The following is a 25,553-nucleotide window of genomic DNA, read 5'->3' on the forward strand; positions in this document are numbered from 1 at the left end:
CTCTGGACCAGTAGACACCAGCTCAGATACAGCATGTACAGCAATAGAGAGTAGCTCAGATACTGTCTACTACATAGGGATGTATAGGTAAATCCTCTGTACCAACAGAGACCAGTACAGCTACAGAGTCTGTACTAGAGGAAACCAGTTAAAATGCATTTATTGAATATATGGTTTGTTTGATAAATATTTAGATTCTGTACAGGGAAGGTTTGTTTCTCTTCAGTAAACTCATCTCTCTTTATCTATATATTTGGAGTTATTATGTATCATGTTATTATCCTGTATGTGCTGTCATGTTTAGCCTAGGCTACTATCATTTTTATAAACTTTGAATAATGTGAATTATAATGAGATGTTGATCCATACAACAAGATGGGAAACATGTATTATATTTTGAGGAAAATATGTCTGTGTGAATGTTTGTGTGTATGTCTCATACAGTAGGCCTATAGGTCAATGGTTATAGGCTGGTGAATCAAAAGCCCTCAGACTCAGTGGACAGGAGGAAAATTAAATGAACTATAGTTATTAAGTTAACTTTGAATATTACAGCATTGACAACTTTTGTTACATTATAGCACAGTGATCCTATCAATTATAAATTATAAAGGAATATTCCAGACGTGGTTAGATTTTTTTTTTTTCAATTAAAGTTATTATAGCATATCAACATAATGCAATGTGTTGGTATACAGTGTGATTGTATTTCAGCTATTAAACATGATTTACAAGTCAAATGGAACGTTATTTTCAACCAAGTGGTCATGACTTCAGAGGAAGGAAGAGGGAGGAACTAAAATCCACATTTTACTTTCACTTTCACAGCCTCGGTAGGCTAGGTTATGAACGTCACACTGTTTTAGCATATCTCATTTGAACTTACTTTTATTTATTATATAAATAAACGAACGAACTAACAAAGATGTCTAAACTAACACTTATCAGATTGTGCTTCTGGCTTTATCTGGTGCGAACGGTGGTCTCCGAAGGTAAGTTGAATCGACTGGCGGGCCGAACGTAGCGTTTGGCCTACCTAATATTTGTTAGGCTACTTGTTTGCTATTGTGTGCTAGTTGTATAGCCTAGTCTACAACATCACATCATAATATTTGATTATCAAGAACAGTGGGTGAACAATGAACAATACAATATGTTAGATCACGCGCCTTATGAACACTGCGCTGCAGCCGCCGAGTGGGATTCATATCAAAGAAAATAAGAAACATGGCAATCTGAAATCATAAACGACATTATGGAGTGATGGACATAGCCTAAACACGCTCTTCATATTGAAGAATGGTTTTAAACGACGTCTATGTGGTTTACGTTACGGACCGCACCCTTCATTTTCCGTTTAGCTACACACAGAGCCAACTTCAGGAAGTTATCAGATGTTGAATCCTGGCCTAACCAAGGCTAAAACCTACAGAAGGGTCTGCGTGATCATGGCAGGCCCGGCGTTATGAGCGAGCCTTAGGGGGGCCCATCCAAATAAAATATTGAAATATTTATCATTTATTTGACTGAGACGCACGCCGAAAGAAAGAGCCATCAATCTCAGATAAAGAATCCGAGCGAGCGAAACAGCGCCCCTCTGTCTCTGTATGTGTAAACAATGTATCTGATGCTGTCTGGACAAAAAGAGTATGGCATGTCATACTATTTCTGTCCAGACAGCATCAGATATGTGGGCTACATATAGTAAGAGAGATAGGGGCCTGTTTCGCTGTTTCTGTTTTTGCCTTCTCAACAAGCTGCTTGCCTATTGTCCTGTAGCCCATCCCAGCCTTGTGCAGGTCTACAATTTTATCCCTGATGTCCTTACACAGCTCTCTGGTCTTGGCCATTGTGGAGAGGTTGGAGTCTGTTTGATTGAGTGTGTGGACAGGTGTCTTTTATACAGGTAACGGGTTCAAACAGGTGCAGTTAATACAGGTAATGAGTGGAGAACAGGAGGGCTTCTTAAAGAAAAACGAACAGGTCTGTGAGAGACGGAATTCTTACTGGTTGGTAGGTGATCAAATACTTATGTCATGCAATAAAATGCAAATGAATTACTTAAAAATCATACAATGTGATTTTCTGGATTTTTGTTTTAGATTCCGTCTCTCACAGTTGAAGTGTACCTATGATAAAAATTACAGACATCTACATGCTTTGTAAGTAGGAAAACCTGCAAAATCGGCAGTCTATCAAATACTTGTTCTCCCCACTGTATATGTCACTGGTCATCCCCAAAGCCAACACCTACTTTGGCCGCCTTTCCTTCCAGTTCTCTGCTGCCTATGACTGGAACGAATTGCAAAAATCAATGAAGTTGGAGACTTATATCTCCCTCACTAACTTTAAGCGTCAGCTGTCAGAGCAGCTTACCGATCACTGCAGCTGTACACAGCCCATCTGTAAATAGCCCATCCAACAAACTACCTATCTCATCCCCATATTTGTTTTTATTTTTCTGCTCTTTTGCACACCAGTATTTCTACTTGCACATCCTCATCTGCACATCTATCACTCCAGTGTAAATTGCTAAATTGTAATTACTTCGCCACTATTGGCCTATTTATTGCCTTACCTCCATGCTTTATTTGCACACACTGTATACAGATTTTTCTATTGTGTTATTGACTGTACGTTTGTTTATTCCATGTGTAACTCTGTGTTGTTGATTTTTTTCGCACTGCTTTGCTTTATCTTGGCCAGGTCGCAGTTGTAAATGAGAACTTGTTTTCAACTGGCCTACTTGGTTAAATAAAGGTGAAATAATATAAAAAATATAACCCACAACAGTCTATATAACACAGCAGTCTATATAACACAACAGACAGCAGTCTTTATACTGCAACAGTCTTTATACCGCAACAGTTTGTATACCGCACAACAGTCTATATACCGCACAACAGTCTATATAATGCACAATAGTCGATATAACACAACAGTCTATATAACGTAGCAATTTGTGACAAACCATCAGTAGAGTTGAAAATGCGATGGAACCCATTTAAATTTGTATTTTTCATTTGGTACATGGGAATTTATCTGCAAAAGTTATTTTTATGTAAAGTGAAAGGGAAGGGGGATACCTAGTCAGTTGTACAACTGAATGTATTCAACTGAAATGTGTCTTCCGCATTTAACCCAACCCCTCTGAATCAGAGAGGTATGGAGGGCTATGTACACTACCTCATCACTCAAAGACTTTTACCATCAAAAAGTCAGTCTGATGGAAACATATCTCTGGTGGGAAAATGTGATTATTGTTTTATGCAGATTTTAGAATAATATCATGAAAATCTGTCGCAGATTGGATGGAAACCTAGCTAGTGATATGATAGTGAACAGGGTGTAGACAAAGACTTTTTAATCTGTAGTGTAGTCTAGATACATTTCTGCTCCAGTGGTGGTGGTGAGGGGGGACATACTAGTCAAAGTGGCCAGACTACATAGACCAGATACACCCATCAAGCAGAATTCTAGATATAAACAGTAAAGGTTGATAATAATGTCAGTTCAATGCCAATAGGGTTAGGACTACATATTTATACCCTAACCATAATGTATTACCCTGGATACATTGATACTCTGATACATGTATGAAATGTCTGCTTCTCCAGAGGATCTTTATCATAAAGTGGGAGGTGAGCTGGTGTTGAAACCAGACAAGTCCACAGTGCCACACTCCATCACAAGCATCCTATGGAAGCATGGGAAGGACAAGGTGGCAGAGTGGGACAAGGATTTTGGTGGTCTGGACATCTATGGAGCCTTCAAAGAGCGTACAACCCTGAACCAGACTACTGCAGAGCTGAGAATCAGTGGATTGATGAAAACAGACAGTGGAGTTTATTCTGTGGAGTTCAACAGCAAACTGCTTGACAAGACATATAAACTATCTGTTATCAGTAAGTGTTTCTGTGCGTGTCTGTGTCTGTGTATGTGTGGTCATGTAGAAACAGCAGGTTATGTATTGTAGTGCCTCACAAGCATTTTCCCAAATGATTCCTGTTTCTTTCCTCTATTTACAGAGGCAGTCCCCAAACCCACAATTACTTCTTCCTGTAACGCCAACAAAACCTCCTGCACTCTGACCTGTGAAGGTGACACCACTGATGCTGAACCAGTCACCTACAGCTGGAAAGTGGGGGAGGGGGCGTGGGAGGTTGTAGACAAACAGATGAATGTCTCTAAGAGCAACACTGGCAAATCAGCCAATGGTTACAAGTACACCTGCAAGCTGAAGAATGCTGTTAGTGAGGAAGTCAGTGAGCCAGTTGGAGAGGTGTTTGGTCCAGGTGAGTGGACACTCATATATTTCATCCTTTATTTAACTAGGCAAGTCAGTTAAGAACAAATTCTTATTTTCAATGACAGCCTAGGAACAGTGGGTTAACTGCCTTGTTCAGGGGCAGAACGACAGATTTTTACCTTGTCAGCTCAGGGATTCGACCTTGCAACCTTTCAGTTCCTAGTCCAACACTCTAACCGCTATGCTACCCTGCCGCCTCATAAGTGTGTTACAATCTTATGTATTGATATGTCAGTAACACTGCTAGTGTGTGGTCATGTGGAAACAGCAGGTTATGTATTGGAGTGCCTCACAAGCATATTCCTAAATTATTCCTGTTTCTTTCCTCTATTTACAGAGGCAGTCACAAAACCCACAGTCACTTATTTCTGTAACCCAGTCTATATAACACAACAGTTGCGTTGCAGTTATGTAGAAACAGCAGGTTGTGCATTGCCTCACAAGCATTTTCCTAAATTATTCCTGTTTCTTTCCTCCATTTACAGAGGCAGTCCCCAAACCCACAATCACTTCTTCCTGTAACCCAGACAAAACCTCCTGCACTCTGACCTGTGAAGGCGACACCACTGATGCTGAACCAGTCACCTACAGCTGGAAAGTGGGAGAGAGAGCATGGGAGGTCATAGGAAAACAGCTGATTGTCTCTAAGAGCGACACTGGCAAATCAACCAACAGTTACAAGTACATCTGCAAGCTGAATAACTCTGTTAGTGAGGAAGTCAGTGAGCCAGTTGGAGAGGTGTTTGGTCCAGGTGAGTGGACACTCATAAGTGTGTTACAGTCTTATGTATTGATATGTTAGTAACACTGTGTGAGGCCGTTGGTAAAATTGAATAAATGCAGAGTCAGGCGCAGGACACAGTTCTGAGTAATAATCCAAGATTTACTCAATCAAAGGTAAGATTCCAACAAGGAACGTATACAATCAACAAAAGCACGAACAACAAGAACCCACATGACAAACAATAACGCACAAAACAGAGAGGGAAGCCAGAGGGTTAAATAAGGAACATAATTAATGGAATAGAAATCAGGTGTGTATAATGAAGACAAAACCAAACGGAAATTAAACATGGATTGGTGGCGACTAGAAAGCCGGTGACGTCGACCGCCGAACGCCGCCCGAACAAGGAGAGGGACCAACTTTGACGGAAGTCGTGACACACTGCTAGTGTTGTAGGACATTTTGAGTGCGGCACTATGTTTAATTCCTGATCAACTCCTGTCAAAGTATCAATACAAAATGTGTTTTCATTTCAGAGCCTTTCAATATCGGTGCTGTTGTTGCTTTGGTTGTCGTTACCATTGTTGTCATCGTCTTAACAGGTAAGAACAGCACATCTATAGTAACAGAGCACTGTACATGTACATAGTTCTGAAGCACAGATTGACATAACAGCAGCAACAACAGTGAGCTATACCCCCTGAAGGGGATACCTGGTCTACCTGTATTTACAGTACTGTTCAGGCTACTGCTACAGTCAAGACAAGGGGTTAGATGCACCACCTGCTGTAGGGCACAGTCTTCATAATGTGTCACAGGGAGGCACCAATTTGGACCGGGCACAGTATGGATGATCCTAATCTGAATTAATAATTTAAATGAATGGTAATTACTTTGTGTTAACCTATACATATGAATACATAGCCACAGTCAACATACTATACAACTGTTGTTACAAACAAACTACAAACATGACTTTAAAGAAAAGGCTCACAGTGCCTCTCTGAAGACGATATGGGTGATGAAACCACGGAAAGCCATTCATTTCCAATGGAAGAGAAGCAAAGTGTGTGGGGGACAGTTGGTAGCATGGACGAGGGTTGTGAACAGGGCGGGACTAAAGTTGGGGAAAGCTGAACTTTATGGAAATACTTCCCACCATCGCGGCGTGCTTGAAGTACATCACAACACACACAAGTCAATAAAACATCATGTTAGAAAACTGCTAATAATAAGTAATGGGTAGAATCTGAATTGTTTACTCCTTGCATCTTCTCTCCTCGCTTCCTTCTCAAACCCCATTGGAGGAGAACGTCAGAGGGGAGGGACCTCTGGCTTTCTCATCCACTGGGTTTTGAGAAGTAGGAGAGAGGATGCAAGGAGTATGCCATTGTTATTCTCCCCTAGTCGCACCAGTATGCTACATTTTCGATACCATATCGAACCATCCACTATAACTATAATATGTGACTGTGCCTAAGGCCTATCTGCAGGTCCATAAAAGGATGGTTCATTTTGGCTGTGTGTAGCTTTACCATAAGAATGATGGTGTTTCCATGGTTGGGTAGGTTACATGTAATCAGTCACTCCCAACCCTGGGGGCATGTCACGTTCCTGACCTTGTTTTCCTTTTGTATTGTTGTGTTTAGTGGGTCAGGACGTGAGATGGGTGGGCAGTCTGTGTTTGTTCTATGTTAAGTGTCAGGTTTAATTGACCTTGTATGGCTCTCAATCAGAGGCAGGTGTTTTCGTTTTCCTCTGATTGAGAGACATACATAGGGAGGTTGTTTCACATTGTTTGTCGTGGGTGGTTGTCGCTGTGTCTGTGTTTATTGCACCACACGGTACTGTCTCGTCTCTCGTTCGTTCTTTCCTGTTCATGAGTGCATTGTTTTTTATGTTCACCAGTTCAGGTCTGTTTAACGTCGTTTGTTGTTTTGTAGTTTATGCAAGTATAAGTTTTTGTGTTCGTCTTCGTCAGCAAATAAATCTATATGTATTCACAACCCGCTGCACCTTGGTTTAATCCCTGCTCCTCCTCTTCGGATGAAGAGGAGGAGGAGAGTCGTTACAGAACCACCCACCAAATTACCAGAACCAAGCAGCGGGGAAAAGGACAGCAACCGCAGAAATCCCAGGACTTGTGGACTTGGGAGGACGAGTTGAACGGAGAAGGACCCTGGGCACAGGCTGGGGAGTATCGCCGCCCCAAAGCTGAGCTGGAGGAAGCGAAAGCTGAGCGGCGGCGATATGAGGAGGCAGCACGGCAGCGGGACAGGTACGAGAGGCAACCCCAGAAATGTTTTTTGGGGGGGGCTAGAGAGGAGTGTGGCTAAGCCAGGTAGCAGACCTGAGCGCACTCCTCGTGCTTATTATAAGCATCGCGTCACTGGTCAGGCACCGTGTTATGCGGTTAAGCGCACGGTGTCGCCAGTGCGTGCCCATAGCCCGGTGCGCTATAGAGCAGCCCCCCGAAAGTGTCATGTGAGTGTGGGCATCCAGCCGGGGCATATTGTGCCTGCTCAGCGCGTCTGGTCTCCGGTACGCAGTTTCGGTCCAGGGTATCCTGCGCCGGCTCTGCGTGCTGTGTCTCCGGAGCGCTGGGAGGGTGCAGTGCGTCCTATGCCTACGCTCCGCTCGTACCGGGCAAATGTGGTAGTGGAGCCTAAGAGAGAAGTGCGCGTAGTAGGCACTAGATCTCCAGTGCTCATCCACAGCCCGGTTCAACCTGTGCCTGCACTCTGGAGGGTACGGGCTGGTGTAGTATTCCAGCCTGGGGGAGTGGTGCCAAGGCTGCGCACCAGAGCTCCAGTACTCCCCCACAGCCCGGTCCTTCAGGTGCCTCGTAACATCAAGCCTCCTGTAGGTCTCTCCAGCCTGGTGGGTCCTGTGGCAGCCCCACGCACCAGGCTGTCTCTCCGTCTCCTCCCTACAGGTGTGCCCATCTGCCCAGCGGCGCCTGAACTGCCCATCTGCCCAGCGGCGCCTGAACTGCCCGTCTGCCCAGCGGCGCCTGAACTGTCCGTCTGCCCAACGGCGCCTGAACTGCCCGTCTGTCATGAGCCTGCAAAGCTGCCCGTCTGTCATGAGCCTGCAAAGCCGCCCGTCTGCCATGAGCCTGCAAAGAGCCTACAGAGCCGTCCGCCAGACAGGAGCCGCTAGAGCCTTCCGCCAGACCGGATCAGCCAGAGCCTTCCGCCAGACCGGATCAGCCAGAGCCTTCCGCCAGACCGGATCAGCCAGAGCCTTCCGCCAGACCGGATCAGCCAGAGCCTTCCGCCAGACCGGATCAGCCAGAGCCTTCCGCCAGACCGGATCAGCCAGAGCCTTCCGCCAGACCGGATCAGCCAGAGCCTTCCGCCAGCCAGGACCAGCCAGAGCTTTCCGCCAGCCAGGACCAGCCAGAGCCGTCCAGCCAGGACCAGCCAGAGCCGTCCAGCCAGGACCAGCCAGAGCCAGCTAGCCAGGATCCGCCAGAGCCAGCCAGCCAGGATCCGCCAGCCAGTCCGGTGTTGTCCCTCAGTCCGGAGCTGCCGTCCCTCAGTCCGGGGCTGCCCCTAAATCCAGCGGGACCCATGTCTAGGGTTCCCAGTCCAAGGTCGGTGGCGAGGGTCGCCACCTTGAGGAGGCCACAGAAGCGGGGATTTATTATGGTGGGATGGGATCCACGTCCTGCGCCAGAGCCGCCGCCGCGGACAGATGCCCACCCAGACCCTCCCCTAGACTTTTTTTTATGGTGCGTCCGGAGTTCGCACCTTAAGGGGAGGGTTCTGTCACGTTCCTGACCTTGTTTTCCTTTTGTATTGTTGTGTTTAGTGGGTCAGGACGTGAGATGGGTGGGCAGTCTGTGTTTGTTCTATGTTAAGTGTCAGGTTTAATTGACCTTGTATGGCTCTCAATCAGAGGCAGGTGTTTTCGTTTTCCTCTGATTGAGAGACATACATAGGGAGGTTGTTTCACATTGTTTGTCGTGGGTGGTTGTCGCTGTGTCTGTGTTTATTGCACCACACGGTACTGTCTCGTCTCTCGTTCGTTCTTTCCTGTTCATGAGTGCATTGTTTTTTATGTTCACCAGTTCAGGTCTGTTTAACGTCGTTTGTTGTTTTGTAGTTTATGCAAGTATAAGTTTTTGTGTTCGTCTTCGTCAGCAAATAAATCTATATGTATTCACAACCCGCTGCACCTTGGTTTAATCCCTGCTCCTCCTCTTCGGATGAAGAGGAGGAGGAGAGTCGTTACAGGGCATCCATTGGGTATAGCAGGGTCTGGCAGTCACTCAAGAACAATCATTTAAAGTAGACTAAAAAAGTAGACTAAAGTCATTGGCATGGCTTGGAGAGCAGCTGCCAGCATGGTGCCTCTTCTTTCACTTTTAGAAACCAGAGAACAGAGAGTACCAGTTTGTTTTGCCGGTCAGCAGTTTAGGCTGGTCGCCAATTACTTTGAATTTGATGTCGACATTTGAACTCGGCCTTGTTAACCTTGTTGTAATCTGATAGCCTGAGAATTGGGAGGTGGGGGAGTCCTCCTATTTGGTGACCATTCAAAACCAAAAGCAATTTCTTTGCTATTAAAATATAGGTTGTGATAGCTGTAGCCTAATTGGTATCTTCATTCATTCGGCCCAGTAGGCTAGTGCCATTTTGGTTTCATGTTTTGTTATAAAACTAAACACAACTGAAACAACTTCCCCAAAATACATGTCCTGTTTGTTTTAGAAAGCTAGGCTACTTATGGTTTTTAGTCTGTTCGTGTTCTCTCCTACTGTGTCGTTGAAGACACTAATGACTTCCCACCAACATTGTCTTGTGCTCTTCCCAATTTCTACAAAGACCGTTGGTGGGAAGTCATTATAGATCTACACTGTATGCGCCGTTTGACAAAGGTGACTATAGTCTCGGGGGTCGGCAACCTTTTTCATCTGGAGAGCCTATTTACAGTTATAACTACCATTTCTAAAGTTCTGCGTGTCAGTTATGATTTTCATATACACATTGTAGGCTACCTAACCATGCCCAAAAAATGTCTAACTGCCCACAAACTAAATCCTGATATAGCTGTCTACTAGACAGAGGCGCTGTCCATTCAGCACCACGCCACGGAGCTCCTCTATGCCTACCTGTCCTGAGGCGCTGTCCTGAGGCGGTGCTGAATCACGGACGCAGCCTTAGGTTCCTTTAAAAAAGCATGTGTAGATTTTGTGATTTTCGTAATTCTTTTAGTTTTTTTTGTCTTCATGCATCCTTGTTGATTGTAGGCCTGGGTAAGTCCTTTGATGTATGGCTTTTATTTCAACGCATGTGTAGTATTTATCGAGCATAGTTTGCATTCGTCGTCATCTGTTTAATTCACTGGTTACTTTCACATTGATTTGAAGTGGGCCTGGTGCAGGTACTGTATGCAGGTTGTTTATTGGTGCTCTCAGAAATGATGTCTTCTTATTGCAGCTTAAACATGTAAATGTGGGTGAAGTCATACTCAATATTTGACCAAATGGTTAATACACAGACTTGTACTTTAAGAGGGGTTATTTCTCACTTTGTTAAACCGAACACATAAGCTACAGATCCATTTTTTTTATTCCTCAGGACTTTTGGTGTGGAAGAAAAAGAAAGGTAGGATAATTCTCTGTCTCTTCCTGTCTCAATTCTTCATACTCACTGGTTCCGAAAAATGGTAGAACATTCGGATTCCAGTGAAAACAAAACCATAACAATCCCACTAACACAGGTAGTAACACTAACACACCTTTAACATTGTACTTCTATGGGGCCATTTTGACAATGCAGATATGTGGAGATGTTGCCAGAAACGTGTTTCTCATATTATTATTGGAGGCATTTATTTGAAGAACATGTTTTAGTGACGGCTACATACAGTATGAGAAGGTGATTACTAATGTGAGTTTAAAGTTAGTGTGTGGGCTGGCAAATATATGTGTATTATGCAGTTGGAATCTGCTTTAAATTTATTTTACCTTTATTTAACTAGGCAAGTCATTTAAGAACAAATTCTTATTTTCAATGACGGCCTACAGTGGGTTAAATGCCTTGTTCAGGCGCAGAATGACAGATTTGTAACTTGGGGATTCGAACTTGCAACCTTTCGGTTACTAGCCCAACGCTCTAACCACTAGGCTACCCTGCTGTCCCATTTGTATTTAAAACGCCACTTTAAACGTGTACATGACACTGCAACAAAATGTCCCCATGGGGACAATAATGAGATTGGTGTGGTGCCTAAATGATGTACTTGTGATGAGTATTTGAAATAACCTGCTTGGTTTTGGTTTATCTTTACATCTATGCATTTTTCATGTCAAAATGTCACCAATAGAGGTAACACTGTGGATAAAGATTGTCACTGTCTCCCCTTGCTAGTTTGTACTGTTGAAAAGCCAATTATTTCACAATCTTCTGCTCCATTTGATTTACTCCGTGGTTGTCATTCAGTACACTTTCAGTTCTGAGAACTGTTTCCATGTTGTTTTGTTTGATATGACTGTTACCAGTTTAGAGATGTGGATTGTTTCAGAACGTCTCAAGACCTTTGCAGGTTTTGTGTCTTTTAGAGCTTACAGTATTCATCTACTGCAGGGGTAGACAAACCCTGGTCCTGGAGGGCCGCAGGCACTTCATGTTTTTGATTTAACCACCTAGAAGACCAGGTGTGTTGAATTGAGGCAATCACTGAACTGATCAATTAGCTCAGTTGATCTGGTGTGGTGCCTAGTTGGAACAAATTCCTACAGTACCTACTTTACTGACATTACTGTCCCCATGGGGAAATGTTGTTGCAGTGTCATGTACATGTTTAAAGTGGCGTTTAAATACAAAACAAATTGACAATACAACTTTCATAAGTTACATACCAATAAAAAGAGACTAGCTTGCTGGCCTTACTGGGTCGATAGGAACATTAGCCCAAGCTATTTAGGAGGGATATTACACCTGGCACAAATGATTGTCTAGTTGTTTTTTTCCTGCCGAGGGGTGCCCTATACCTGCACCCAGAGGGGGCTAGTTCAAAGTGCGGCTACAGGGGTTGGCTTGTCTCTAAAATAATTTGCTGCCTTGCGGAGGGCCCTGACCTTAAAAATCTAATTCAGGCCTGTCTGTGTGACTCCAAGTACATTGCTTGTTGTGGTGATAATCCTTCTCAGCAAATTTCTCTGGCTGACAGTGGCATTGCCAAACCAACAAACAATACAAAAAGTTAAAATACTCCTAATGAAAGATTTGTAAAACAGAGTCAGTATAGTAAAGTCTACATTAAAAGATCCCAGATTTTGAGAAAGTACAGTCTCTGTTGACTCTTTTTGTAGATCAGGTCTCTGTACATTTATTCCACTGAAGCTTATTGTCCAAGAGGACACCCATATATTGTTTTCCTCTACAATCTCTGTGTTCTGACCTGTGATAGATGTTGCAGAGGTAGGTGTTGTATGCTTCCTGAAGTCCATGGTATTGAGGACCAAGTGTAATTCGTCACACCACTCTACAAAGGACCGGGCCATGTTGTTCCTTGTTATCATGCAACAGGCTGATCAAGGCAGTGTCATCAGAGAACTTATCGAGGTGTCTGTCAGGATGGGAACTAGTACAACTATTAGTGTATAAGATTACAGGAGGGGTGACAAAACACATCCCTGAGGAGAGCCTGTGTTGGTGGTGCGCATGTCCCACACGTGGGGACCTACTTTGACACACTGTGACCTCTGGCTCAGGAAGTCCAACAGCCACAAAACCAGCCCCCCATCTAAGGAGAATTCCCTAATGAGTCTCTGTGACAGAATGTAAGACAGTGTCATTCGACTGGAATTCTACCACTTAGCATCCTTTTCATTGTCATCCAGAAGTGAACACAACAAATAAGTATATGGTCTGTGTATCAGAATGCAAAACTCAACTTTTCTCTTGTCTTCTCCTCCTCAACTAAAGGCAGTGATGTAGTCCAGCCAGAACAAGGCAAGTAATCCAGTTAATTTAAGACTGTATAAAGCAGAAGTAACTTCTTTAAGTAGCATTTGATGCCGTAGGAGAGAGGCTGTGGATGATGTTTACCTTCTGTGTGATTCTGCAGAGGTTACGGTTCCACTAATGGCATCACCAGAAATCTGTTTTAACTCAATTAGGGACCTTTACTCACACGTGTGTGTGTGTTGTGTATGTGTGTGTGTGTGTGTTGTGTGTGTCCAAAACACGGAAATTCAACGCAGATAAAGCTGAAAAGGGGCAGGGGAAAGAAGGTGTGTATGAAACTTAAGTGGACAGTTTACCCGGTAACAGAGTGCTCTGGCGGTTACAATACACTCAAGACATATTTGTCACGGATGAGTTGATTCCTGTAACATACTGATTCTTAAAAGCTAAATATACTGAAAAAATATATACAGTGGGGAGAACAAGTATTTGATACACTGCCGATTTTGCAGGTTTTCCTACTTACAAAGCATGTAGAGGTCTGTAATTTTTATCATAGGTACACTTCAACTGTGAGAAACGGAATCTAAAACAAAAATCCAGAAAATTACATTGTATGATTTTTAAGTAATTAATTTGCATTTTATTGCATGACATAAGTATTTGATCACCTACCAACCAGTAAGAATTCCGGCTCTCACAGACCTGTTAGGTTTTCTTTAAGAAGCCCTCCTGTTCTCCACTCATTACCTGTATTAACTGCACCTGTTTGAACTCGTTACCTGTATAAAAGACACCTGTCCACACACTCAATCAAACAGACTCCAACCTCTCCACAATGGCCAAGACCAGAGAGCTGTGTAAGGACATCAGGGATAAAATTGTAGACCTGCACAAGGCTGGGATGGGCTACAGGACAATAGGCAAGCAGCTTGGTGAGAAGGCAACAACTGTTGGCGCAATTATTAGAAAATAGAAGAAAATAGAAGAAGTTCAAGATGATGGTCAATCACCCTCGGTCTGGGGCTCCATGCAAGATCTCACCTCGTGGGGCATCAATGATCATGAGGAAGGTGAGGGATCAGCCCAGAACTACACGGCAGGACCTGGTCAATGACCTGAAGAGAGCTGGGACCACAGTCTCAAAGAAAACCATTAGTAACACACTACGCCGTCATGGATTAAAATCCTGCAGCGCACACAAGGTCCCCCTGCTCAAGCAGGCGCATGTCCAGGCCCGTCTGAAGTTTGCCAATGACCATCTGGATGATCCAGAGGAGGAATGGGAGAAGGTCATGTGGTCTGATGATTCAAAAATAGAGCTTTTTGGTCTAAACTCCACTCGCCGTGTTTGGAGGAAGAAGAAGGATGAGTACAACCCCAAGAACACCATCCCAACCGTGAAGCATGGAGGTGGAAACATCATTCTTTGGGGATGCTTTTCTGCAAAGGGGACAGGACGAGTGCACCGTATTGAGGGGAGGATGGATGGGGCCATGTATTGCGAGATCTTAGCCAACAACCTCCTTCCCTCAGTAAGAGCATTGATGATGGGTCGTGGCTGGGTCTTCCAGCATGACAACGACCCGAAACACACAGCCAGGGCAACTAAGGAGTGGCTCCGTAAGAAGTATCTCAAGGTCCTGGAGTGGCCTAGCCAGTCTCCAGACCTGAACCCAATAGAAAATCTTTGGAGGGAGCTGAAAGTCCGTATTGCCCAGCGACAGCCCCGAAACCTGAAGGATCTGGAGAAGGTCTGTATGGAGGAGTGGGCCAAAATCCCTGCTGCAGTGTGTGCAAACCTGGTCAAGAACTACAGGAAACGTATGATCTCTGTAATTGCAAACAAAGGATTCAGTACCAAATATTAAGTTCTGCTTTTCTGATGTATCAAATACTTATGTCTTGCAATAAAATGCTAATTAATTACTTAAAAATCATACAATGTGATTTTCGGGATTTTTGTTTTAGATTCCGTCTCTCACAGTTGAAGTGTACCTATGATAAAAATTACAGACCTCTACATGCTTTGTAAGTAGGAAAACCTGCAAAATCGGCAGTGTAACAAATACTTGTTCTCCCCACTGTAAATGCAACATGCAACAATTTCAACGATTTTACTGAGTTTCAGTTCATATAAGGAAATCATTCAATTGAATAAAATTCAGTAGGCCCTTATCTATGCAATTCACATGACTGGGTAGGGGTGCAGCCATGGGTGGGCATGGGAGGGCATAGGCCCACCTACTGGGGAGCCAGGCCCAGCCAATCAGAATGAATTTTTCTACACAAAAAGGCTTTATTACAGACAGAAATCAAGTTTAACCTCTCTAGGGTACATGGGACGGTAGCGTCCCACCTGGCCAACATCCAGTGAAATTGCAGAGCGCAAAATTCAAAAATACTCAATTCAAATATTTAACATTCTTGAAAATATATGTTATACATAAAATTAAAGCTTAACTTCTTGTTAATCCAGCCGCTGTGTCAGATTTCAAAAAGGCTTTACGGCGAAAGCATACCATGCGATTATCTGAGGACAGCGCCCAGCACACAAAACATTACATACAGTTACCAGCCAAGTAGATTAGTCACGAAAGTCAGAAATAGCAATAAAATGAATCACTTACCTTTGATGATCTTCATATGGTTGCACTCACAAGACTCCCAGTTAAACAATAAATGTTTGTTTTGTTCGATAAAGTCCCTCTTTATATCCAAAAACCTCTGTTTTGTTGGCGCGTTTTGTTCAGTAATCCAATGGCTCAAAGGCAGTCACAACAGGCAGACGAAAAATCCAAATAGTATCAGTAAAGTTCGTAGAAACATGTCAAACGATGTTTATAATCAATCCTCAGGTTGTTTTCAGTCATAATAATCAATCATATTTCAATAGCTTCGTCAATATAAAAGAAAAACAAGAAAGGCGCACTCTCGGTCGCGCGCAGAAAACAGGTCTGGGGACTTTCCAGGGTCCACTCACTCAGAGTAGTCTTACTCCCTCATTTTTTCAGAATACAAGCCTGAAACAATTTCTAAAGACTGTTGACATCTAGTGGAAGCCATAGGAAGTGCAATTTGAGTCCTAAGTCATGGGATACTGTATAGGCATTCAATATAAAACTACAAACACTTCCTGGATGGATTTTTCTCAGGTTTTGCCTGCCATATCAGTTCTGTTATACTCACAGACATTATTTTAACAGTTTTGGAAACTTTAGAGTGTTTTCTATCCAAATCTACTATTATATGTATATCCTAGCTTCTGGGCCTGAGTAACAGGCAGTTTACTTTGGGCGCGCTTTTCATCCGGAGGTGAAAATAGTGCCCCCTACCCTAGTGAGGTTAATCAGCGGTCTGTGTGGCTGGTCTCAGACGATCCCGCATGTGAAGAAGCCAGATGTGGAAGTCATGGGCTGGCGTGGTTACACAGTCTGCGGTAATGAAGCCGGTTGGACATACTGCCAAATTCTCTAAAATGACGTTGCAGGCGACTTATGGCAGAGAAATTAACATTCAATTCTCTGGCAACAGCTCAGTTCGACATTCCTGCAGTCAGCATGCCATTTGCACGCTCCCTCAAAGCTGCACATTTTAGAGTGGCCTTTTTTTATATATATTTTTTATATATTTTTATTTTCTCCCCTTTTCTCCCCAATTTTCGTGGTATCCAATCGCTAGTAATTACTATCTTGTCTCATCGCTACAACTCCCGTACGGGCTCGGGAGAGACGAAGGTCGAAAGCCATGCGTCCTCCGAAGCACAACCCAACCAAGCCGCACTGCTTCTTAACACAGCGCGCCTCCAACCCGGAAGCCAGCCGCACCAATGTGTCGGAGGAAACACCGTGCACCTGGCCCCCTTGGTTAGCGCGCACTGCGCCCGGCCTGCCACAGGAGTCGCTGGAGCGCGATGAGACAAGGATATCCCTACCGGCCAAACCCTCCCTAACCCGGACGACGCTAGGCCAATTGTGCGTCACCCCACGGACCTCCAGGTCGCGGCCGGCTGCGACAGAGCCTGGGCGCGAACCCAGAGACTCTAGTGGCGCAGCTAGCACTGCGATGCAATGCCCTAGACCACTGCGCCACCCGGGAGGCCAGAGTGGCCTTTTATTGTCCCCAGCACAAGGTACACTAGTGTAATGATCATGCTGTTTAATCAACTTCTTGATATGCCACACCTTTCAGGTGGATAGATTACAGTGTATTTGTAAAGTATTCAGACCCCTTGACCTTTTCCACTTATTCTTACATTACAGCCTTATTCTAAAATGGTTTTCTCATCAATCTACACACAATACGCCATAATGACAAAACGAGAATAGGTTTATAGATTTTTGGGAAAATGTATAAAAAATAAAAAACAAAAATACCTTTATTTACATAAGTATTCAGAACCTTTGTTATGAGACTCGAAATTGAGCTCAGGTGCATCCCGTTTTCATTGATCATCCTTAAAATGTTTCTACAACTTGATTGGAGTCCACCTGTGGAAAATTACATTTATTGGACATGATTTGGAAAGGCACACACCTGTGTATATATAAGGTCCCACAGTTGACAGTGCATGTTAGAGGGAAAACCAAGCCATGAGGTCAAAGGAATTGCCCGTAGAGCCCCGAGACAGGATTGTGTCGAGGCACAGATCTGGGGAAGGGTACCAAAACATTTCTGCAGCATTGAAGATCCCCAAGAACACAGTGGCCTCCATCGTTCTTAAATTGAAAAAATTTGGATCCAGCAAGACTCTTCCTAGAGCTGGACGCCTGGCCAAACTGGGCAATCGGGGGAGAAGGGCCTTGGTCAGGGAGGTGACCAAGAACCGGATTCTCCCAGAGTTCCTCTGTGGAGATGGGAGAACCTTCCAGCAGGACTCCACCAATCAGGCCTTTATGGTAGAGTGGCCAGACAGAAGCCACTCCTCAGTAAAAGGCACATGACAGCCCGCTTGAAGTTTGGCAAAAGCCACCTGAAGGACCCTGGTCTGATGAAACCAAGATTGAACTCTTTGGCCTGAATGCCAAGCTTCATGTCTGGAGGAAACCTGGCACCATCCCTACGGTGAAGCGTGGTGGCAGCATCGTGCTGTGGGGATGTTTTTCAGCGGCAGGGACTGGGAGAATAGTCAGGATCGAGGGAAAGATGAACGGAGCAAAGTACAGAGAGATCCTTGATGAAAATCTGCTCCAGAGCGCTCAGAATGGGGCGGACGTTCACCTTCCAACAGGACAGCGACCCTAAGCACACAGCCAAGACAATGCAGGAGTGGCTTCGGGACAAGTCTCTGAATGTCCTTGAGTGGCCCAGTCAGAGCCCGGACTTGAACCCGATTGAACATCTCTGGAGAGTCCTGAAAATAGCTGTGCAGCGATGCTCCCCATACAACCCGACCGAGCTTGAGAGGATCTGCAGAGAGGAATGGGAGAAACTCCCCAAATACAAGTGTGCCAAGCTTGTAAGCGTCATACCCAAGAGAACACGAGGCTGTAATCGCAGCCAAATGTGCTTCAACAAAGTACTGAGTAAAGGGTGTGAATACTCATGTAAATGTTATATTAACATTTTTGATTTATTAGTACATTTTTAAGAAAAAAATAACAAACCTGTTTTTGCTTTGTCATTATGGGGTATTGTGTGTAGATTGATGAGGGGGAAAACTATTGAATCCATTTTAGAATAAGACTAATGTAACAAAATGTTGAAAAAGTCAAGAGGTCTGAATACTTTCCAAATGAACTGTATCCTGGCAAAGGAGAAATGTTCACTAGCAGGGATGTAAACAAATTTGTGCATTTTTCTTTTTGCATATGGAACATTACTGGGATCTTTTATTTCAGCTCATGAAACATGGGACCAACAATTTACATGTTGTGTTTATATTTTTATTCAGTAAATCTTAAAGGCTATTTATACATACAATTTGTATAAAACCCATATGGGTGAGACAACATCCCTCCCTGTGGCTGTAAGATAAGGCTAATGTGTAATGTATGTATTATGTTGAGTGTGTAATGTACAGTGTCTATTTTGTATACAGCAGTACTGTGTGTCTAAGACCATTTCCCCCTTGGGACATTAAAGTTCATCCTCTTCCTATACGCTTTATCTATAATTATATCACAATATTTTAGGTTGACTATAATTTCATTACACAATTTCTGATACATCACATGCCTTACTTTTATTTTCCTGCATCAGTAAAATGAGGAAGTGCATCATCTATGCCTCTACTGCCATTCAATCCAATTAGACTGGTTTTGGATTTCTCCCTGACCAAGATGTTTGCCATTTTTGCCCCATTCTGGAACTTTGAGGGATTATGACATAGCCCCTCTAGTGGTTTAATAGGATCTATATTGATATAATAGTGGACAGCCTCCGAGGCAGGGTGAACCCAAAGACTTTAATCTGTGGTGTAGTCTAGATACATTTCTGCTCCAGTGGTGGTGGTGAGGGGGGACATACTAGTCAAAGTGGTCAGAATACATAGACCAGATATACCCAGCAAGCAGAATTCTAGATATAAACGAGAATATTTTTTTCTCAACCGTATATATTTTTAAAAGGCAAATACATTGTATATTCAAGGAACCTCTTCTACTCTGTTTGCTGTAAACAATGTTGATGGTGTAAATTTACACGGTACGCATAAAAAGGTAGGATGGAAACCTGGTTACAGATTGAGGTGAAAGTGGCGTTACACTGGAATTCTACCATCAAATATGTTGAGGATTGTTAGAACAAGTCGGGTTTAAAAAACATATTGTGGTGGGAGGGCTTGTCCTGTCTAAGAAACCACTGTCTGGGAAACACTGGTGGTTCAGTAGAGAGGCTGTCGTACTTGTTTTACCTTCTCTGTGCGTTTCCTCAGATGATAAGGCTAAAGCGAATGGCAGCGCTGCACCAGGGGGCGACCTTAACGCAGCTGAAAAAGGAGAGGCAAATGGAGGTGTGTATGAGAAAGAGATAGTTCACCTCAAGTCCCTCTGTATGCGTCAGGATAAATGTACAGACCTCAGTCTCAAATAGATGGGAAAGACTGGCTTCATCTTAAACTGTCATAACAGAGCAGGAATCAGTGCCATTGTAATTATAGCATTCTTGAATCACATTAATTCTGTTCCATTTCTCTAGTTGAGTTCTCCTGTTGTGTTTTCTTGCAGAGGGGTCCGTGCTGCTGAACGAAGACACGGTGAAGTACGACAATGGAAAGGGGGCAGCAGAAGAGAATTCAGCATTGTAGGACGGTAAGTTGGAGTGTGATAACAATGTAGACTGTTTTCACTTCATTTCCCTTTTATTGTGCAATACTTCTGGTCAACTCACTATAAGTAGACTGTTAACAACTCTTGTTCCTAATGATTTATTCCTAACTGACATCTCTCTAGCCAGGGAACTGTGGACCAGAGGTACACAGAGGATCATGAAGACAAGAGAACCCACCGTCTCATCTGGGCTACCAGCACTGGACGACATGGGTGCCCCTCTGAGGTTGCGTTTTTTGTGGATTTACCTTTTTTGGGAAAGATCTGAATTGAATAATTATTGAGAATCATGGATTTAAAAGAACTGAATCTCTTTTTGACTTTGACTTTTGGACTATTTAAAAATATATATATATTTCACCTTTATTTAACCAGGTATGCTAGATGAGAACAAGTTCTCATTTACAACTGTGACCTGGCCAAGATAAAGCAAAGCAGTGCGACACAAACAACAACACAGAGTTACACATGGAATAAACAAACATACAGTCAAAAATACAATAGAAAAAGTATATACAGTGGGGAGAACAAGTATTTGATACACTGCCGATTTTGCAGGTTTTCCTACTTACAAAGCATGTAGAGGTCTGTAATTTTTTATCATAGGTACACTTCAACTGTGAGAGACGGAATCTAAAACAAAAATCCAGAAAATCACATTGTATGATTTTTAAGTAATTAATTTGCATTTTATTGCATGACATAAGTATTTGAACACCTACCAACCAGTAAGAATTCCGGCTCTCACAGACCTGTTTGTTTTTCTTTAAGAAGCCCTCCTGTTCTCCACTCATTACCTGTATTAACTGCACCTGTTTGAACTCGTTACCTGTATAAAAGACACCTGTCCACACATTCAATCAAACAGACTCCAACCTCTCCACAATGGCCAAGACCAGAGAGCTGTGTAAGGACATCGGGGATAAAATTGTAGACCTGCACAAGGCTGGGATGGGCTACAGGACAATAGGCAAGCAGCTTGGTGAGAAGGCAACAACTGTTGGCTCAATTATTAGAAAATGGAAGAAGTTCAAGATGACGGTCAATCACCCTCGGTCTGGGGCTCCATGCAAGATCTCACCTCGTGGGGCATCAATAATCATGAGGAAGGTGAGGGATCAGCCCAGAACTACACGGCAGGACCTGGTCAATGACCTGAAGAGAGCTGGGACCACAGTCTCAAAGAAAACCATTAGTAACACACTACGCCGTCATGGATTAAAATCCAGGCAAGGTCCCCCTGCTCAAGCCAGTGCATGTCCAGGCCCATCTGAAGTTTGCCAATGACCATCTGGATGATCCAGAGGAGGAATGGGAGAAGGTCATGTGGTCTGATGAGAGAAAAATAGAGTTTTTGGTCTAAACTCCACTCGCTGTGTTTGGAGGAAGAAGAAGGATGAGTACAACCCCAAGAACATCCCAACCGTGAAGCATGGAGGTGGAAACATCATTCTTTGGGGATGCTTTTCTGCAAAGGGGACAGGACGACTGCACCGTATTGAGGGGAGGATGGATGGGGCCATGTATCGCGAGATCTTGGCCAACAACCTCCTTCCCTCATTAAGAGCATTGAAGATGGGTCGTGGCTGGGTCTTCCAGCATGACAACGACCTGAAACACACAGCCAGGGCAACTAAGGAGTGAGAAGCATCTCAAGGTCCTGGGGTGGCCAAGCCAGTCTCCAGACCTGAACCCAATAGAAAATCTTTGGAGGGAGCTGAAAGTCCGTATTGCCCAGCGACAGCCCCGAAACCTGAAGGATCTGGAGAAGGTCTGTATGGAGGAGTGGGCCAAAATCCCTGCTGCAGTGTGTGCAAACCTGGTCAAGAACTACAGGAAACGTATGATCTCTGTAATTGCAAACAAAGGTTTCTGTACCAAATATTAAGTTCTGCTTTTCTGATGTATCAAATACTTATGTCATGCAATAATATGCAAATTAATTACTTAAAAATCATACAATGTGATTTTCTGGATTTTTGTTTTAGATTCCGGCTCTCACCGTTGAAGTGTACCTATGATAAAAATTACAGACCTCTACATGCTTTGTAAGTAGGAAAACCTGCAAAATCGGCAGTGTATCAAATACTTGTTCTCCCCACTGTATACAGTGTGTGCAAATGAGGTAGGATAAGGGAGGTTAGGCAATAAATAGGCCATAGTGGCGAAATAAGTACAATATAGCAATTAAACACTGGAGTGATAGATGTGCAGAAGATGTGTGTGCAAGTAGAGATACTGGGGTGCAAAGAAACAAAAAATAAATAAAATAACATTATGGAGATGAGGTAGTTGGATGGGCTATTTACAGATGGGCTATGTACATGTGCAGTGATCTGTGAGCTGCTCTGACCGCTGGTGCTTAAAGCTAGTGAGGGAGATATGAGTCTCCAGCTTCAGTGATTTTTGCAGTTCGTGATAGACTGCATCCAATTTGCTGAGTAGAGTGTTGGATGCTATTTTGTAAATGACATCGCCGAAGTCAAGGATCGGTTTATATAGTCAGTTTTACGAGGGTATGTTTGGCAGCATGAGTGAAGGATGCTTTTTTTGCGAACTAGGAAGCCAATTCTAGATTTAATTTTGGATTGGGGATGCTTAATGTGAGTCTGGAAGGAGAGTTTACAGTCTAACCAGACACCTAGGTATTTGTAGTTGGGCTGCGATCAGTTGAAGAGCATGCATTTACTTTTACTCGCATTTAAGAACAGTTGGAGGCCACAGAAGGAGAGTTGTATGGCATTGAAGCTCGTCTGGAGGTTAGTTAACACAGTGTCCAAACAACATTCTTTCCGCAATATTAAGCTGATCCACCCCTTAAATATATATATTTTTTTAAACACAGTGTCCAAAGAAGGGCCAGAAGTATACAGAATGGTGTCGTCTGCGTAGCGGTGGATCAGATAATCACCAGCAGCAAGAGCGACATCATTGATGTATACAGAGAAGAGAGTCGGCACAGTATTGTCTCTTATCGATGGCGGTTATGATATCGTTTAGGACCTTGAGCGTGGCTGAGGTGCACCCATGACCAGCTCGGAAACCAGATTGCATAGCGGAGAAGGTACGGTGGGATTCGAAATGGTCGGTGATCTGTTTGTTAACTTGGCTTTCGAATACCTTAGAAAGGCAGGGTAGGATGGATATAGGTCTGTAGCAGTTTGGGTCTAGAGTGTCTCCCCCTTTGAAGATGGGGATGACCGTAGCAACTTTCCAATCTTTGGGGATCTCAGACGATACGAAAGAGAGGTTGAACAGGCTAGTAATAGGGGTTGCAACCATTTCGGCGGATCATTTTAGAGAGTGTCCAGATTGTCTAGCCCGGCTGATTTGTAGGGGTCCAGATTTTGCAGCTCTTTCAGAACATCAGCTATCTGGATTTGGGTGAAGGAGAAATGGGGGAGGCTTGGGCAAGTTGCTGTGGGGTGTGCAGGGCTGTTGACCGGGATAGGGGTAGCCAGGTGGAAAGCATGGCCAGACGTAGAAAAATGCTTATTGAAGTTCTCACTTATCGCAGATTTATCGGTGGTGACAGTGTTTCCTAGCCTCAGTGCAGTGGGCAGCTGGGAGGAGGTGCTCTTATTCTCCATGGACTTTACAGTGTCCCAGAACTTTTTTGAGTTTGTGCTACAGGATGCAAATTTCTGTTTGAAAAAGCTAGCATTAGCTTTCCTATCTGCCTGTGTATATTGGTTCCTAACTTCCCTGAAAAGTTGCATATCACGGGGGCTATTCGATGCTAATGCAGAACGCCATAGGATGTTTTTGTGCTGGTCAAGGGCAGTCAGGTCTGGAGTGAACCAAGGGCTATATCTGTTCCTGGTTCTACATTTTTTGAATGGGGCATGCTTATTTAAGATGGTGAGGAAAGCACTTTTAAAGAATAACCAGGCATCCTCTGACGGAATGAGGTCAATATCCTTCCAGGATACCCGGGCCAGGTTGATTAGAAAGGCCTGCTCGCTGAAGTGTTTTAGGGAGCGTTTGACAGTGATTGGTGAGGCGGAAAAAACTATTGAATCCATTTTAGAATAAGACTAATGTAACAAAATGTTGAAAAAGTCAAGAGGTCTGAATATTTTCCAAATGAACTGTATCCTGGCAAAGTAGAAATGTTCACTAACAGGGATGTAAACAAATTTGTGCAGAAATCTTTAGAGAAATAAGCTTTTTTGCATATGGAACATTTCTGGGATCTTTAATTTCAGCTCATGAAACATGGGGCCAACACTTTACATGTTACGTTTATATTTTTATTTTTATTCAGTAAATCTAAATGGCTATGTATACAGTACATACAATTTGTATAAAACCCATATGGGTGTGAGACAACATCCCTCCCTGTGGCTGTATGAGAAGTGTATGATAAGGCTAATGTGTAATGTATGTATTATGTTGAGTGTGTAATGTACAGTGTCTATTTTGTAAACAGCAGTACTGTGTGTCTAAGACCATTTCTCCCTTGGGACATTAAAGTTCATCCTCTTCCTATACGCTTTATCTATAATTATATGACAATATTTTAGGTTGACTATAATTTCATTACACAATTTCTGATACGTCACATGCCTTACTTTTATTTTCCGGCATCAGTAAAATCAGGAAGTGCATCATCTATGCCTCTACTGCCATTCAATCCAATTAGACTGGTTTTGGATTTCTCCCTGACCAAGATGTTTGCCATTTTTGCCCCATTCTGGAACTTTGAGGGATTATTGTCACAAAAAGGACGCTGGAGAGACGAAGCAGGTACGGGGAGTAACATTTAATAAATAACGGACATGGAACGAGACATAAACAGCGTTAGCAAACAGAAAACAATCAATGCAGAAGCTGGGAACAGAGCTGGGGAACTGACACATATAGGGGAGGAAATGAACAGGTGATAAGAGAGTCCAGGTGAGTCCAATAACGCTGATGCGCGTGACGAGGAAAGGCAGGTGTACGTGATGGATGGCAGGAGTGAGTGATGCAAGGCATTCTGGCGCCCTCAAGCGCCAGGGGGAGGGGAAGAGCGGGAGCAGACGTGACAATTATGACATAGCCCCTCTAGTAGTTTAATAGGATCTATATTGGTATAATAGTGGACAGCCTACGTAGACCAGATACACCCAGCAAGCAGAATGCTAGACATAAAAAGTAAAGGTTGATAATAATGTCTCTTTCAATGCCAATAGGGTTAGGACTACATATTTATACCCTAACCATACTGTATTACCCTGGATACATTGATACTCTGATACATGTATGAAATGTCTGCTTTTCAGATTATCTTTATAATGAAATAAAATAAAAATGTATTGGTCACATACACATGGTTTGCAGATGTT

General features: G+C 43.5%; 3 protein-coding genes across 11 annotated transcripts in view; 2 read left to right on the forward strand and 1 right to left on the reverse strand.

Moving 5' to 3' along the window:
* Positions 1-25,553, reverse strand: part of LOC139532420 (hemicentin-2-like) — a 231,613-nt gene that overhangs the window by 89,861 nt on the left and 116,199 nt on the right. The window lies entirely within an intron of this gene.
* LOC139532429 (SLAM family member 7-like) overlaps positions 1-25,553 on the forward strand; it is an 89,776-nt gene that overhangs the window by 58,650 nt on the left and 5,573 nt on the right. The window lies entirely within an intron of this gene.
* On the forward strand, positions 789-24,714 carry LOC139532426 (SLAM family member 7-like). 8 transcript variants are annotated; one of them, XR_011666569.1, is made up of 12 exons: positions 792-992; positions 3,618-3,905; positions 4,029-4,295; positions 4,795-5,061; positions 5,570-5,635; positions 10,622-10,648; positions 12,974-13,000; positions 13,252-13,281; positions 19,830-19,907; positions 20,122-20,205; positions 20,347-23,485; positions 23,524-24,714. XR_011666569.1 is itself a non-coding variant. In XM_071329985.1 (11 exons), exons 1-10 carry the CDS (start codon positions 926-928, stop codon positions 20,199-20,201), a joined length of 1,197 nt encoding a protein of 398 aa, XP_071186086.1. In that variant the 5' UTR covers positions 790-925; the 3' UTR covers positions 20,202-20,205; positions 20,351-24,714. The 8 variants fall into 8 exon arrangements, 7 of the variants coding, with proteins under 7 accessions (XP_071186090.1, XP_071186086.1, XP_071186089.1 ...); XM_071329985.1 differs by having other exon boundaries at positions 790-992; positions 20,351-24,714; XM_071329984.1 differs by having other exon boundaries at positions 20,347-24,714.

The sequence above is a fragment of the Salvelinus alpinus genome, chromosome 10 (genome assembly GCF_045679555.1).
Source record: "Salvelinus alpinus chromosome 10, SLU_Salpinus.1, whole genome shotgun sequence".
In the NCBI taxonomy this organism is placed as follows: domain Eukaryota; kingdom Metazoa; phylum Chordata; class Actinopteri; order Salmoniformes; family Salmonidae; genus Salvelinus; species Salvelinus alpinus.

Excerpts from the sequence above, each read along its gene's own strand:
- LOC139532426 (XM_071329985.1), top strand. The coding sequence starts at position 926 with ATGTCTAAACTAACACTTATCAGATTGTGCTTCTGGCTTTATCTGGTG. Across the intron at positions 993-3,617 it reads GCGAACGGTGGTCTCCGAAG|AGGATCTTTATCATAAAGTG; the intron begins GTAAGTTGAATC and ends CTGCTTCTCCAG. Across the intron at positions 5,062-5,569 it reads TGGAGAGGTGTTTGGTCCAG|AGCCTTTCAATATCGGTGCT; the intron begins GTGAGTGGACAC and ends TTTTCATTTCAG.